Genomic DNA, 16,511 nt, shown 5'->3' on the forward strand with positions numbered 1-16,511 from the left:
AGATGATCATTCACCCAGAGCCAGATATCCTGGAATGCGAAGTTAAGTGGGCCTCAGGAAGCATCACTACAAAGCTAGTGGAGAAGATGGAATTTGAGTTGAGCTGTTTCAAATCCTGAAAGATGATGCTGTGAAAGTGCTGCACTCAATATGCCAGCACATTTGGAAAAGTCAGCAGTGGTCACAGGACTGGAAAAGGTCAGTTTTCATTTCAATCTCAAAGAAAGGCAATGCCAAGGAAAGTTCAAACTGTCTCACAATTGCACTCATCTCACACGCTAGCAAAGTAATGCTCAAAATTCTCCAAGCCAGGCTTCAACAGTACATGCACTGTGAACTTCCAGATGTTCAAGCTGGTTTTAGAAAGGGCAGAGGAACTAGCGATTAAATTGCCAATATCCGTTGGCTCACCAAAAAAGCAAGAGAGTTCCAGAAAAACATATATTTCTGCTTTATTGACTACAATAAAGCCTTCAACTGTGTAGATCACAACAAACTTCAGAAAATTCTTCAAAAGATGGGAATACCAAAACACCTTACCTGCCTCAAGAGAAATCTGTATGCAGCAACATACAGAGAAATCTGTATGAAGCAACAGTTAGAACTGGACATGGAACTGGTTCCAAGCTAGGAAAGGAGTACATCAAGGCTGTATATTGTCACCCAGCTTCTTTAACTTCTATGCAGAGTACACAGAAATGCCAGGTGGGATGAAGCACAAGCTGGAATCAAGATTGCCAGGAGAAATATCAATAACCTCAGACATGTAGATGATTCCACCCTGATGGCAGAATGTGAAGAGGAATTAAAGAGCCTCTTGATGAAGATGAAAGAGAAGAGGGAAAAGTTGGCTTAAAACTCAACATTCAAAAAACAAAGACCATGGCATCCAGTCCCATCACTTCATGGCAAATAGATGGGGAAACAGTGACAGACTTTAGTTTCTTGGGCTCCAAAATCACTGCAGATGGTGACTCTAGCCATGAAATTGAAAAACACTTGCTCCTTGGAAGAAAAGCTATGATAAACCTAGACACCATATTAAAAAGCAGAGACATTGCTTTGCCAACAAAGGTCCATCTAGTCAAGGCTATGGTTTTTCCAGTGGTCATGTATGGATGTGAGAGTTGGACTATAAAGAAAGCTGAGTGCTAAAGAATTGACTTGAAATGGCTGTGGAGTATCTATGAGAAAGGCCCTGGAACCCTTCTTAATTTAACCCAAGCGGACAGCAGAAGGAACCCCGAAGCAGGCTGGTAGGCAGAGGGTTCAATTGTTTTCTGTTATTCTTCAAGTGACAGAAAAAGGGAACAAATTCTACCTGTGACAGCAGACTTTCAAAATTCCTAGAGCAAGTGCATACGATTTGACCTCTGTGGGTTTTCAAAGAAAGAAATAACTCAAATCTGACATTTACTGAGACCTACACGTAAGTTACAAATTGATTCACTGGCAAAACTAAGTGGCATGGCTGTCAGCCCAGTGTTATCTCCAATACTTTCTCATAACTAGAAAGTTAAGTCGCTCAGTCGTGTCTGACTCTTTGTGACCCCGGGGACTGTAGCCCCCCAGGCTCCTCCATCCATGAGATTCTCCAGGCAAGAATACTGGAGTGGGTTGCCATTTCCTTCTCCAGGGAACTAGAAAGCAACCACTAACTTAAAGGTTTGCAAATAAACATACCAAGAATAAATTTTGAGATGAGAAATTATTATGAAAATGAGAGAGAAAAACTACACAACAAGGCAGGATCAAGAAAGCAACCAAATGCACAGAGGAAAAATGGGAATACTTCCAGATGATAGTAAAAAGGGGTTTTATTCATTTACACACTCTATTTCCAAAGGAATTAAAGTTGCTTGAGTGGTTGGTTTAAGAAATACTGGTTTGGATACAGCAAAGAAATACTGAAATGTAAGTGAAGGGATAAAAAGATGAGAGAGGGACTTATCTTAGGATGGCTGATCTTGGGGAAGGAGCACAAAAAGGTGAAACACACGTGGTTAGAAAGAAACAGGCTTCCATTTCCAAGATAAGAATTTGATCAGAATTTTAACTACAGACAAAGAAGAGAAGACATTTCAAAAGGAAAGGATTGAACAAAATTAGTAATAGACTAGTTATGAAGAAACAGATGAAGAATTAAAATTATTTCCAGAGTTATAACATTGAATTAGTAGTTCTCCAAAATCCACACAAGGGTGTCATCATCAAGGAAATGGTAAATTTAATAAACAAAACGTCCCTTAAATAAAGGGCTGAAATAAATGAAAAAAGAGCAAAGAGACATTTGTTTTCAGACAAAAGTCCATCTAGTCAAAGCTATGGTTTTTCCAGTAGTCATGTATGGTTGTAAGAGCTGGACTATGAAGAGGGCTGAGCGCTGAAGAGTTGATGCTTTTGAACTGTGGTGTTGGAGAAGACTCTTGAGAATCCCTTGGACAGCAAGGAGATCCAACCAGTCCATCCTTAAGGAGATCAGTCCTAAATATTCACTGGAAGGACTGATGCTGAAGCTGAAACTCCAGTACTTTAGCCACTTGATGCGAAGAATAGACTCACTGGAAAAGACCCGGATGCTCGCAAAGATTAAAGGCAGGAGGAGAAGGGACTCACAGAGGATGAGATGGTTGGACGGCATCACCAACTCGATGGACGTGAGTTTGAGCAAGCTCAGGTAGAGTTGGTGATGGCCAGGGAAACCTGGGGTGGCTGCAGTTCATGGGGTCAAAAAGAGTCAAACACGACTGAGTGACTGAACTGAAATGAATGTTCTAGTAATAGAGAATATTTGAATAGATCCCATTTTCGAAGAAATAAAACTAGAAATTTAGAAAGTTCCAACTGAAGACTGGTAAAATATGTATTAATTACAACATAGCAGTTACTTTAAATATTAATAGTACCAGCCACACCAGGAAGCCAAACAAAAAGATTAGAGGCAACAGCAGACATGCAGCCATTCAGATCACAATCTCTTAGAAAACACATACCCATTTTTCCACATCAACCTTCTGTGGAAAGAAAAAGCCAAGATAAATAATAAGCAAATAAATAAATAGCTAGCAAGGTTTTAATTAGTGTCACTTAAATAAACTGAAATGTGTCCGTGCACCAAAACCTATCTCCAATTCTGAAGGACAGGTAACAGTATTCAAACTTTCAATTTATGGCATTTAATCTCAAACAAACAAAAAAATTTCAATTAATTTAGTTATCAGAACTTCAAAAGGCATTGGGCTGAATATGTACCAGGTACATGAAATAAAAATAACCTAATATATTCAAAAGCAAACGTGAACATTTATCACATTCTCAAACCTACAAACCTTTGATTCAGGAACCACTATTCTCCTCTAACTAAAAGAATCTATTTAATAAAAAAGATCCATTTAGAAACACAGCATCTAACTATACATCTCTGATATAATAAAATTTCTCTTAGCCAGATCTTTCCACTCTTATTAAAAATTTACAATATAACAAATGGTATATGCTGCCAAATAATTCTGAAACTGCATCAAAATATTACTTAAAACATATTTATTAATGAATGTATGTTAGTCTCATAACCATTATATGCCTCTTTAAAAAATAAGTGAATATAATTATATCCAAAGTGTAAAACAGAACAAATCACAAAGCCATATGTTAACAAAAACTGCCTTCTCCTGCTCAATCTATCAGAATTTTAAAATCTTAACACTCTCACCTTAAAGGTTGTTTCCATAACCAACCTCCCTTCTTTAGCACATATGATTGGTAATCAGTGAAACTTGAGGTGTGCTTCAAACTCCTCATTCATTTAAGTTTATCTGCAATTTTTTCCTTAGAAAATTCATTAATTGAGTCAAAAGCTCACACTATCTAGGCAGGAATATTTGCCATAACTAAGAACCTCCATTCCTTAGTAAACAAGCTTCAAGAAGGAAATGTGCATAATATTCACATACATACTAAATATTTTTAAATGTTATATAGTGATATAAAAATATCAACCTAAGTATACAGGTAGGATTGTTTTGAAGGCCCAGTGAAATTCAATAAATTCAACAGATTGCTTGTAACAGAGCATTTTGGCTTCTTCAGTAATTTACCTCATCTTCAGAAAAATCTCTTCTAAGCCTACTCCCAACCTCTGAACTTAAGAATACATTGTCATTTAAGAAAGAACACTTTACTGAATGGAAAGTCCTGGTTTTCACTATATACTTTCAAGATATTTAGCTGTTATCTAAAATTCAAGCCCTTATTTGAAGCATGAAACCTATTAGAATAATGAATATATTTCTTTACATCCTGAGTCACAGGAAAGCAATCTAATCATGACAAGTATAATGTAATTATTACTCACTTTTCTACCTTTAAAAGAATAAATTCTTATATTTATTCCTTTCATGAAAAATAAGGAAATGTGAAATGATTTCCCTTTCATGTTTACCAGGAAAATAGGATATGTCATATTTTTCAATGATTAACAAAGACACTGCATTATCCCATCATTATTTTCACATCTCAGTTTTAACATACACACACACACATATTTGCATCAGCATAAAGGGCTGTGGGATTTTTCTAGAAGAAAGAGAACCTGTAATCAAAGTCATAGTTACTAGTTATTAGTAATAAATGGTCTTTAAAGATCTATATTATAAAACAGAAAAAGTCTCTTAAGAAGCAGGAATTAGTTAGCAATAATATATCAGACTCAGTATCCAAATAGTCAAAGAAAGGCATAGCAACAGCATGTGCTGGAGGTGAAATTTCAGCTAAACATAAAAGATAAGACAAATGATCCAGAGTTAAAAGACTGATAAAGTGCAAAAGTTGTAACTATGCATAAGTGATGCAGAGAGATTTCATGACATTTATGAATGTTAATAAGAACTATTTAATTAAATGCCTATTAACAGTGAAAAATAGAATGATTTATATGTAGCTCATCAAGGAAGGAAAATATAAAGCGCACAATGAACTGGACCAATTTTATAGTTTAAACAATTACCAAATCCATTAAGCACATAAGATAAATGAGTATTCCAATAATTTTTTATCCAAGTATGTGGGATTTTTTTTAATGTGTCAACTCCATTAATTTAGAGAAAATAAATATCTTACCATCTGTAGAAAGCTGCCTTACATATTTTAAGACCAAAAATGAGCAATCTTATTTTCAAATAAAAACAAAATTTCCATTAAAGAAAATAAAACAGTCATTTAAGGAACAGCTTGATTTAGCAAAAAGGACATAAGTTAAGAATATAATAGAATCATACAAAAGCTGAAACATCCACATGACATCTCCATTTCTGTATTCATATTTTATTCAATATGTACAATTAGCATGTTTCAATAATTTTATATATGTTTAATGGACATATAAATTATAAATTAGGGTACATAAATATGAACTATTCAATAATCCACAAAAACAAATTTGGTTGTTTCTTCCAAGTTGCTTAACTTATTTTACTGTTTAAGGTAAAAAAATGTTATTATTATTAAACTGATAGGTCATATAGTTAGAAGTTACTATGTACCAGACTTTGAGCTAAACACTTTACATGCAATCTTACTGCCTGCATTTTATATATGAGGAAACAAATGACATGCAAATGTGTTACAAATTTTCCTCAACAACAACAAAGTTGTTGGAAAAAAACGACTGGATTTGATCTTGAAATCGGGGTTTTAACTTCAAAGTCGCATTCTCATAAGCACTTCTCTGTATGCCAGTACCAAGATACCTCATTTTTTTGCTTCTCTTTTGCTTCAAACTTTTAGTCTCCATCTAATTTGGAAGTTTTCACCCGGTATTTCTTGTGGTTAAGTGTCACCTAAATACAATGTGTTAACATCAAGATAAGAGAATATAAAATGAACCTAGAGATTCTTATTATATCAAATATTTTACTTAGTTTCAGTTATTCAAACAGTAGGTCTGCTTTTTCACCTAGATAAAGTTCACCTAGATAATTACAACACAACAATAAAACATCCATCATGAATATAACATTTTTAATATCAAGGCATAACATAAGAAAAAGTATTTGAAATATTTAATACATGCCTGCAATCCATTCCCCTTTTTAAAAATAGACAAACGTGTAAAACAAAAAACTACCCTATAAATAATTCTCCACTGCACATGTTTATTATTAAGATTGAGAAGAAGAACATGAATAATTTGCACAGTGTTTTCAAGGATTCAAAAGACAATACAGTCATTCCCATTTTTTAAAGTAAAATTACAGTTTGGAGGGCCCACATTTTTCATAAATATAACAAATTCAGAAAAATATATAAATCCTGAATATATAACTTCATAAAACTTTATTTCATAAAATACATAACTTTATAAAACTTCAAGTAAATAAACAAACCCATGTAATCATCACCCAGATCTAATAATAGGACAGAACCTACAACCTAGACACTGCCTTCATGCCCTCTCCAAAGGCAACTACTATTCTATCACCATTGATTATTTTTCTAATTTGGAAATACAGCCTGTGTTCTCTTATCTAGCTTCTTTAGCTGTCAATAGGTCTCTAAGATACACCATGGTGTGGCATGTATTGGTAAGTAATTCATTTTCTCTGCTTATAATATTCCACCATATGAATATGTCACAATTTATTTACCCATTCAACAGTTGAATGCGCTTCCCTTGTGGCTCAGCTGTTAAAGAAACCACCTGCAATGCGGAGGCCTGGGTTCTATCCCTGGGTTGGGAAGATCCCCTGGAGAAGAGAATGGCTACCCACTCCAGTATTCTGACCTGGACAATTCCATACACTGTATAGTTCATGGGGTCGCAGAGAGTCAGATATCTTAGTGACTTTGACTCACCTAACAGTTGAACATTTGGGTTGTTTCCTGCTTGGGCCTATTACAAAAAAATTTTGTGGTGAACATTCTTGTACATATATTTTGGTGAATATAGGAATATATATATATATATCCACTGGTATATACCAAGAATGGAATTTCTTGATCATGGATTTATAAATGTTTAGCTATAGTTGATACAGCCAAAGAGATTTCCAAAATGGTGGCATGCATTTAATTCTCATCAGAAGTATATTAGTTTCACTTGCTCCCCGTCTTGCCAATACTTGGTATTACTAGTCTTTTCAATTTTAGCTCTTCTGGGGAATGGGATATCTCATCACAGTTTTCAGCTGCATTTCCCTGACATATGATGAAGCACTTTTTCATATGCTTCGGAAATCTGGAATATCTCCATTGTGAAACATTTGTTCAGGTCTTTTACCCATTTTTTGCCATTAGTCGATCTGCTTTTGTTCTTAATGATTTGTCAGAACTGTTGATACTTTCCAAATATCCTCTCCACATCTGGGTCCTGTCTTTTCCATTTTTTAATGGTAACTCTGAGGACAGACATTCTTAGTTTGGGCATAATTTCTGAATCTGTTCCTTCATTGCTGGTGCTTTTTGTCCTGAAAAGACCCTTCTACATTATTTTTGAGACAATTTATTATCTTAACTCTTACCTGAGACCTACCATCTATTTGGTATTGATTTGGGGAGTATATGGTACTATGGAGAGAATTTAGATTCATGTTCCCTTCATTTAGCTATTCAACTGACCTGATTATCTTTAACAAAAAGATAATTCTTGAGCCCACTACACTGCACTGCCACCTCCGTAATAAGTCAAGTTACTAACCTGTAGAGGTACTGATGAACTCTATTCTATTCTGGCCTATTTTTCTATTCCTGTCGTAACCACTATTCCATCAAAATCATTTTTGATATCTGGTAGCCAAAGGCTCCAATTTTGTTCTTCAACATTATATTTGTTAATATTGACCCTCTTTATTTCCTGTAATATGAGAACAAACTTACAAATTTTCATGCACACACACACACACAAAAACCTGTTGGGATTTTGATTTTGATTGCACTGGTTAACTGATAAACTCAGAGAGAACTGTCATCTTTATAACATACTGCCTTCCAACATCATATATCCCTCTTTATTTTAGGTCATCTTTAGTTTCCTTCAAAATGTTTTTCAATTTTCTATAGAAAGGTTTGCATATCTTTCATTATAATTATTCTGAGGCATATATTGTGGAATTATACTAAGATAAGTGAACTCATTTTGAAATTTTTATGTTATTTTTGCTAATAAATAAAAGGCAGCTGAAAATTTATACTGAGTTCTAACTTTGCTAAATACACTTTTTAATTCCAAAAGTGCCTACCATCACTCCTTTAATCTACTAACATAATTCAATATTTCACTGGTTTTCCATTTTATAGTCTCTATCAGGTTAAAGAGTTTCTTACAAATTTACTAAGTTTGCAACAAATTATGTTTAAATGTTTTGAAGCTATCAATTAAAATACACAATCTTTCCCTTTTCATCTTTTAATATGGTCAAAGACATTAATAGGTTTTGCAGATACATTAAGTACTTTTGAATTCCATGTTAGCTATAATATGCTACAGATTTTATTTATCCATAAATTTGATTTCCTAGTATTTTACAGAGGATTTCTGAGTCTATTACTTTGATGAATATTAACGTATAACAACTTTTTTCTGGCAAGATCTTTCTCATGGTTTAGGACCATGGCTATGTTGACATCCTATAATTAGTTGAGAAGGATTCTGAAACAGGTTAAGATTAAGATTACTGCTCATTCAAATATTTTTTAGAATTGACCAGAGAAGCCATCTGGGTCTGGACTCCTTCATGGTAATGTGAATTTTAATAGTACTTATTTTTTTAATATTTTAAATCTGAGATATAATTGACATAACTTTATATTAAATGAATGATTTGATATTTGCATATATTGTGAAATGATCATTACAATATATCTAGTTAATATCCATGATCACACATATTACAATTTTTTTCTTGTAAAAAGAATTTTTTGGATCTCCTATCTTAACTTTTAAATATAGCATCCAGTGTCATTAACTATAGCAAACATGCTGTACATTATATTTCCAGGGATTACTTACTTTATAACCGGAAGGTTGTATATTTTGACCACCTTCACCCATTTTGCCTCTTCCAATACCCTGCCCCTGCCACCACCAATCTTTTCTCTGGAACTACAGGTTCAGTTTTTCTGTTTGTTTCTCTGATTCCATCCAAAAGTGAAATTATACAGTTTTCATCTTTCTCTGTTTCACTTGTTCCAGCATAATCCCTTGAAGGTCCATCCACGTTGTCAAAAATTGTTTCTTTTGGGCTGTATAATATTCCACGGTGTGCATATACCACAATTTCTTTATGAATTCCTCCACTAGTGTTCACTTAGGTTGTTTCCATGTCTTGGCTACGGAAAATAATGCTGTAATAAATATGGGGAACACATATCTTTCCAAGTTAGTATTTTCCCGTCCTTTGAATAAATACCCAGAAGTGGAATTGCTGGATCATAGGATAGTTCAATTGTAGCTTTTCGAGGATCTTCCATAATGTTTTCTGCAGTGGATGCATGAATTTGCATTCCCACCAACAGTGCACAAGGATTCTCTTCTCTCCACATACTTGTCAACAATTGGATTTTTTTTATTATATCCATCCAACAGTCAAAAAATTAGATTTCGATTTGCATTTCTCTGATGATTAGAGATCTTGAGCATCATTTTATGTACACTTTGGCCTTTATACGTCTTTAGGGAAATATCTATTCAGATTCTCTGCCCGTGGTTTAATCAGATTGCTTCGTTTTGTTATTGAGTTGTATGTGTTCTTTATATATTTGGATATTAACACCTTACCAGAGATGTAATTTGCAAATATTTCCTATTTCATTGGTTACGTTTTCATCTGTTCATGATTTTCTTTTCTGTCTGAAAGCTTTTAGGTTTGATGCAGTTTCAATTGTTGATTTTTGCTTTTGTGGTCTTTGCTTTTGGTATTAAATCCAGAAAACCTTCACCAACACTGATGTCAAGAAGCTTACTGCCTATGTTTTCTTGCAAAAGTTTTATGGTTTCAAGGCACAGAACCTCAAGTCTTTAACCATTATCAATTGATTTTCTGCATGGCATAAAACAGTAGTCCCTTTTCATTCTTCTGTGAGACTCTGTCCAGTTTTCTCACTACCATATTTTGAAGAGACTGTCCTTTTCCCATTGTTTACACTGGCACCTTTGTTATAAGTCAATTGACCATCTGTGTATGGGTATATTTCTGGGCTCTCTGCTATGTTCCACTGATCTACGTGTATTTTTTTTTTGCTAATACCATACTGTTTTCATTACTATAAGCACAGAATATCTTTCCATTTATTTGTTTCTCATTTAATTTCTTTCACCAATGTCATAGTTTTCAGTGTAAAGGCTCTTCACCACTGTGGTTAAATGTATTCCTATTCTTTTTAATCCAATTGTAAATGGCACTGTTCCTTTAATTTCTCTTTCTGATAGTTTCTATTAGTGTAGAGAAATGCAACAAATTTTTGTATATTGATTTTTCTTAACCTGCAGGCTTACTGAATTCATTTCTCTATATAACATCACATCACCTGTGAAGTGTGATAGTTTTTTAATTCCTCCTTTCAAATTTCATACCTTTCTTTTTCTCTGGTTAAGACTTTGAGTACTATGTTCAAAGGACATGGGAAGAGTAGGTATCCTTGTCTTGCTCCTGATCTTAAAGAAAAAGGTTTCAGCTTTTCACTGTTGAGTATAATGTTAGCTGTGGACCTGTGAGATACACGCTCTAGTAAGTTGAGTTATGCTCCCTCTACACCCACTTTATGGAGAGTTTTTCAATCATAAATGGATGTTGAACTTTGTCAAATGGTCTTTCTGCCTCTGTTAAGACGGTCATGATTTTTATCCCTTGTCTTGTTAATGAGGTGTATCACATTAACTAATTTGTGAATGATAAACCATCCTCGCATCACTGGAAAAAAATCCCAGTTGGTCATGGCATTGATCCTTTTAATGTATTGTTGAATTCAGTTTTATACAGAATTTTTCTCCTCTATATTCATCAGAGGATCAGTTCAGTTCAGTTAAGTCACTCATTCGTGTCCGACTCTTTGCGACCCCATGAATTGCAGCACGCCAGGCCTCCCTGTCCATCACCATCTCCTGGAGTTCACCCAGACTCACATCCATTGAGTCCGTGATGACATGCAGCCACCTCATCCTCAGTCGTCCCCTTCTCCTCTTGCCCCCAATCCCTCCCAGCATCAGAGTCTTTTCCAATGAGTCAACTCTTCCCATGAGGTGGCCAAAGTACTGGAGTTTCAGCTTCAGCATCATTCCTTCCAAAGAAATCCCAGGGCTGATCTCCTTCAGAATGGACTGGCTGGATCTCCTTGCAGTCCAAGGGACTCTCAAGAGTCTTCTCCAACACCACAGTTCAAAAGCATCAATTCTTCGGCGCTCTGCCTTCTTCACAGTCCAACTCTCACATCCATACATGACCACTGGAAAAACCACAGCCTTGAATAGACAGACCTTAATCGGCAAAGTAATGTCTCTGCTTTTGAATATACTATCTAGGTTGGCCATAACTTTTCTTCCAAGAAGTAAGCATCTTTTAATTTCATAGCTGCAATCACCATCTGCAGTGATTTTGGAGCCCAAAAAATAAAGTCTGACACTGTTTCCACTGTTTCCCCATCTATCTCCCATGAAGTGATTGGACCAGATGCCATGATCTTCGTTTTCTGAATGTTGAGCTTTAAGCCAACTTTTTCACTCTCCTCTTTCACTTTCATCAAGAGGCTTTTTAGCTCCTCTTCACTTTCTGCCATAAGGGTGGTGTCAATATCTGAGGTTATTGATATTTCTCCCGGCAATCTTGATTCCAGCTGGTGTTTCTTCCAGTCCAGCGTTTCTCATGATGTACTCTGCATAGAAGTTAAATAAGCAAGGTGACAATATACAGCCTTGACGTACTCCTCTTCCGAGTTGGAACCAGTCTGTTGTTCCATGTCCAGTTCTAACTGTTGCTTCCTGACCTGCATACAGATGTCTCAAGAGGCAGGTCAGGTGGTCTGGTATTCCCTTCTCTTTCAGAATTTTCCACAGTTTATTGTGATCCACACAGTCAAAGGCTTTGGCATAGTCAATAAAGCAGAAATAGATGTTTTTCTGGAACTCTCTTGCTTTTTCCATGATCCAGAGGATGTTGGCAATTTGATCTCTGGTTCCTCTGCCTTTTCTAAAACTAGCTTGAACATCAGGGAGTTCACGGTTCATGTATTGCTGAAGCCTGGCTTGGAGAATTTTTTGTGCATTACTTTACTAGCATGTGAGATGAGTGCAATTGTGCGGTAGTTTTAGCATTCCTTTGCATTTCCTTTCTTTGGAACTGGAATGAAAACTGACCTTTTCCAGTCCTGTGGCCACTGCTGAGTTTTCCAAATGTGCTGGCATATTGAGTGCAGCACTTTCACAGCATCATCTTTCAGGATTTGAAATAGCTCAACTGGAATTCCATCACCTCCACTAGCTCTGTTCGTAGCGATGCTTTCTAAGGCCCACTTGACTTCACTTTCCAAGATGTCTGCCTCTAGATTAGTGATCACATCATCATGATTATCTGGGTCGTGAAGATCTTTTTTGTACAGTTCTTCTGTGTATTCTTGCCACCTTTTCTTAATATCTTCTGCTTCTGTTAGGTCCATACAGTTTCTGTTCTTTATTGAGCCCACCTTTGCATGAAATGTTCCTTTGGTATCTCTAATTTTCTTGAAGAGATCTCTAGTCTTTCCCATTCTGTCGTTTTCCTCTATTTCTTTGCACTGATCACTGAAGAAGGCTTTCTTATCTCTTCTTGCTATTCTTTGGAACTCTGCATTCAGATGCTTATATCTTTCCTTTTCTCCTTTGCTTTTCACCTCTCTTCTTTTCACATCTATTTGTAAGGCCTCCTCAGATAGCCATTTTGCTTTTTTGCATTTCTTTTCCATGGGGATGGTCTTGATCCCTGTCTCCTATACAATGTCACGAACCTCATTCCATAGTTCATCAGGCACTCTATCTATCAGATCTAGGCCCTTAAATCTATTTCTCACTTCCACTGTATAACCATAAGGGATTTGATTTAGGTCATATCTGAATGGTCTAGTGGTTTTCCCTACTTTCTTCAATTTAAGTCTGAATTTGGCAATAAGGAGTTCATGATCTGAGCCACAGTCAGCTCCTGGTCTTGTTTTTGTTGACTGTATAGAGCTTCTCCATCTTTGGCTGCATAGAATATAATCAATCTGATTTCGGTGTTGACCATCTGGTGATGTCCATGTGTAGAGTCTTCTCTTGTGTTGTTGGAAGAGGGTGTTTGCTATGACCATTATTGACCTATAATTTTCTTTTTTGTGGTATTCTTGTCTGGTTTTGGTTTCAGGTAATGCTGGCCTCAATGATTATGTTTAGAAGTATTTCTCCTCTTCTATTGTTTCAGTTCAGTTGCGTCTGACTCTTCGTAAACCCAGGGACTGCAATGCGGCAGGCCTCCCTGTCCATTGCCAACTCCTGGAGTTTACTCAAACTCATGTCCATTGAGTCAGTGATGCCATCCAACCATCTCATCTTCTGTCATCCTCTTCTCTTCCCACCTTCAATCTTACCCAGCATCTGGGTCTTTTCAAATGAGTCAGTTCTTCGCATCAGGTGGCCAGAGTATTGGAGTTTCAGCTTCACCATCAGTCCTTCCAGTGAATATTCAGGACTGATTTCCTTTAAAATGGACTGGTTGGATCCCTTTGCTGTCCAAGGGACTCTCAAGAGTCTTCTCCAACACCACACTTCAAAAGCATCAACTCTTCAGTGCTCAGCACTCTTCATAGTCCAACTCTCACATCCATACATGACTACTGGAAAAACCATAGCTTTGACTAGACGAACCCTTGTTGGCAACGTAATGTCTCTGCTTTTTAATATGCTGTCTAGGTTGGTCACAACTTTTCTTCCAAAGAGGAAGCATCTTTGAATTTCATGGCTGCAGTCACCTTCTGCAGTGATTTTGGAGCCCAAGAAAATAAAGTCTGTTACTGTTTCCACTATTTCCCCGTCTATTTGCCATGAAGTGATGGGACCAGGTGCCATGATATTAATTTTCAGACTGTTGAGTTTTAAGCCAACTTTTTCACTCTCCTCTTTCACTTTCATCAAGAGGTTCTTTAGTTCTTCTTCACCTTCTATTGTTTTGAAGAGTTTAAGAAGAATTGGTATTAATTCTCCTTTAAATGTTTAGTAGAATTTATTACTGATACCATCTCATTCTTAAACATAAGACCACAAAGTTCTTCCTGCCTTCAATTTGGGAGAAAAACTCACCATAAATTTAAACAAATGAAGTCACCAAGTAAGTCCAATAATGCACTGAATTATACTTTAGCCCAATTTCTTGTCTTTATTCTTATTTTTGTATTAAACAGAATGTTATTTTGTCAAATAATATCAAACAATGAAACCGACTTATACAATAAACTTGGTCATCTCCCACAATATCATATTCAACTAATAAGGAAAAGACTTAGAATTTTCACTGGGAAGTTTAAATTTTTTTCTTTTAAAATTTAAACTGAGTAATAGAAGACAAAGATCTACTGCTTCCTAAGTTACTCCTCTTTTAGAATAGGAAAAGTTCCTGTAATACTCTTTACTTTGCTTTCTGAGTATATACACTCTCTAACTCAAAACTACCAATATCTCCATTTTCAAGCATAGAATATATTAAAATGGGGCGTGTACATAAATTTTAATGTTAACAAATTCAAACTGATGGGTGCTAAGGAAATATAGTAATTCTCTTCTGCATAAGCTCTTACCAGAATTACTAAGTTTGATTAAATACCACAAGTAAATCCATCTGGGAAAATAAATATTTAAGAAGAATATGAACAATTAGTGAGGGGAAAAAGAGAAGAAACTAACCTTATTAAATATTAAAATGTTCCTAAAATACAGCGATTAAATCAATACTGGTTTGGTATAATAGTAGACAGACATGTGTTACAGATAATTCAGCTTAGAATAACCCATCTGGGAATGTATGAACTTAATGTATGACATCACAATAAACAAGGAAAGGAATCATCAGTCATGAAAAATGATGGGCATTCTTCTTAGCCACAGGGGGAAATAAAATTAAGTTAAACAGTAATCTTAAATGAACTCTGGATGAATCTACTATGAATAATAATAAACTCTTAAATAAATTCTACATGCATTACTATTTTAAAAAGGGATGGGCATAACAAAGGGTATGCTGCTGCTAAGTCACTTCAGTCGTGTTCGACTCTGTGCGACCCCATAGACAGCAGCCCACCAGGCTCCCCCATCCCTGGGATTCTCCAGGCGAGAACACTGGAGTGGGTTGCCATTTCCTTCTCCAATGCATGAAAGTGAAAAGTAAAATTGAAGTCGCTCAGTCGTGTCCAACCCTCAGCAACCCCATGGACTGCAGCCTTCCAGCCTCCTCCATCCATGGGATCTTCCAGGCAAGGGTACTGGAGTGGGGTGCCATTGCCTTCTCCAACAAAGGGTATACAATGATTTAAACAAAACAATTCAGTGCAATCTCAGTCAAAATATCAGCAAGTTATTTTGTGAATACTGACAGAAACTTACTCTAAAGCTTCTATGGGAAAACAAAAGACCCAGAAAAGCCAAAACAACATTCAAGGAGAAGAATAAAGTAAGAGAACTGACACTACCCAATGTTAAGACTTAGCTATAAAGTTACAGTAGTCAAGACAGTGTGGTACTCATGTAAGAACAGACAAATGGACCAATAGAAAAGAACAGACAGCACAGAAATAGACCCACACAAATAGAACCAATGTATCTTTCACAAAGGTAATTCAATGAAAAGAGGACAGTCTTTTCATCAAGTAGTGCTGGAACAACTTGACGTCTGTATACAAAAAAAAAGAAAGAATGAAAAAAAGAAAAGAAAAAGATTCTAGATATGGATTTTAAGACTTTCACAAAAATGAGCTCTAAACAGGTCACAGCCTTAAAATAATATATGAACTATAAAACTCCTAAAAGATAACATGGGAGGCTATCTGGGTGACCTTGGGTTTGGTAATGACTTTTATAGATATAATGACAAAAGCATGATCCATGAAAGGAAAATTGTTGAGCTGGACTTCATTAAAATTAAATCATCTTCTCTGTGAAAGACACTGGCAACCAAATGAAAAGTCAACTCACAAGTGGGAAAAAAAAACTGTACAAAACATATATGTTATAAAATTCTGGTATTTAAAATCTACAAAAAACTCTTAAAATGCAAAAATATGATATACAATAGAATACTATTCACCCAAAAAAAGAATGAAATAATGCCATTTGCAACAACATGGATGGACCTACGGAATATCATACTAACTGAAGTCAAACAGAAAGATAAACATAATATCCCTAATATGTGAAATTCAAAATTTGACACTAATGAACTTATCTACAAAACAGACTCACAGACACAGAGAACAAACTTGTGGTTGCCATGGGGAAGAGGGGATGGGGAGGGATGAATTCGAAGTTT

The 16,511-nt window shown here is 35.7% G+C and overlaps 1 protein-coding gene across 1 annotated transcript in view; it reads right to left on the minus strand.

Annotated features, from left to right (window-relative positions):
- RYR2 (ryanodine receptor 2) overlaps positions 1-16,511 on the minus strand; it is a 582,989-nt gene that overhangs the window by 476,559 nt on the left and 89,919 nt on the right. Inside the window, exon 4 of the mRNA XM_052640524.1 lies at positions 2,994-3,014. Within this exon, the coding sequence (XP_052496484.1) occupies positions 2,994-3,014 (21 nt within the window). The remainder of the gene's footprint in view (positions 1-2,993; positions 3,015-16,511) is intronic.

Source organism: Budorcas taxicolor, chromosome 5 (assembly GCF_023091745.1).
Source record: "Budorcas taxicolor isolate Tak-1 chromosome 5, Takin1.1, whole genome shotgun sequence".
Taxonomy (NCBI): Eukaryota; Metazoa; Chordata; class Mammalia; order Artiodactyla; family Bovidae; genus Budorcas; species Budorcas taxicolor.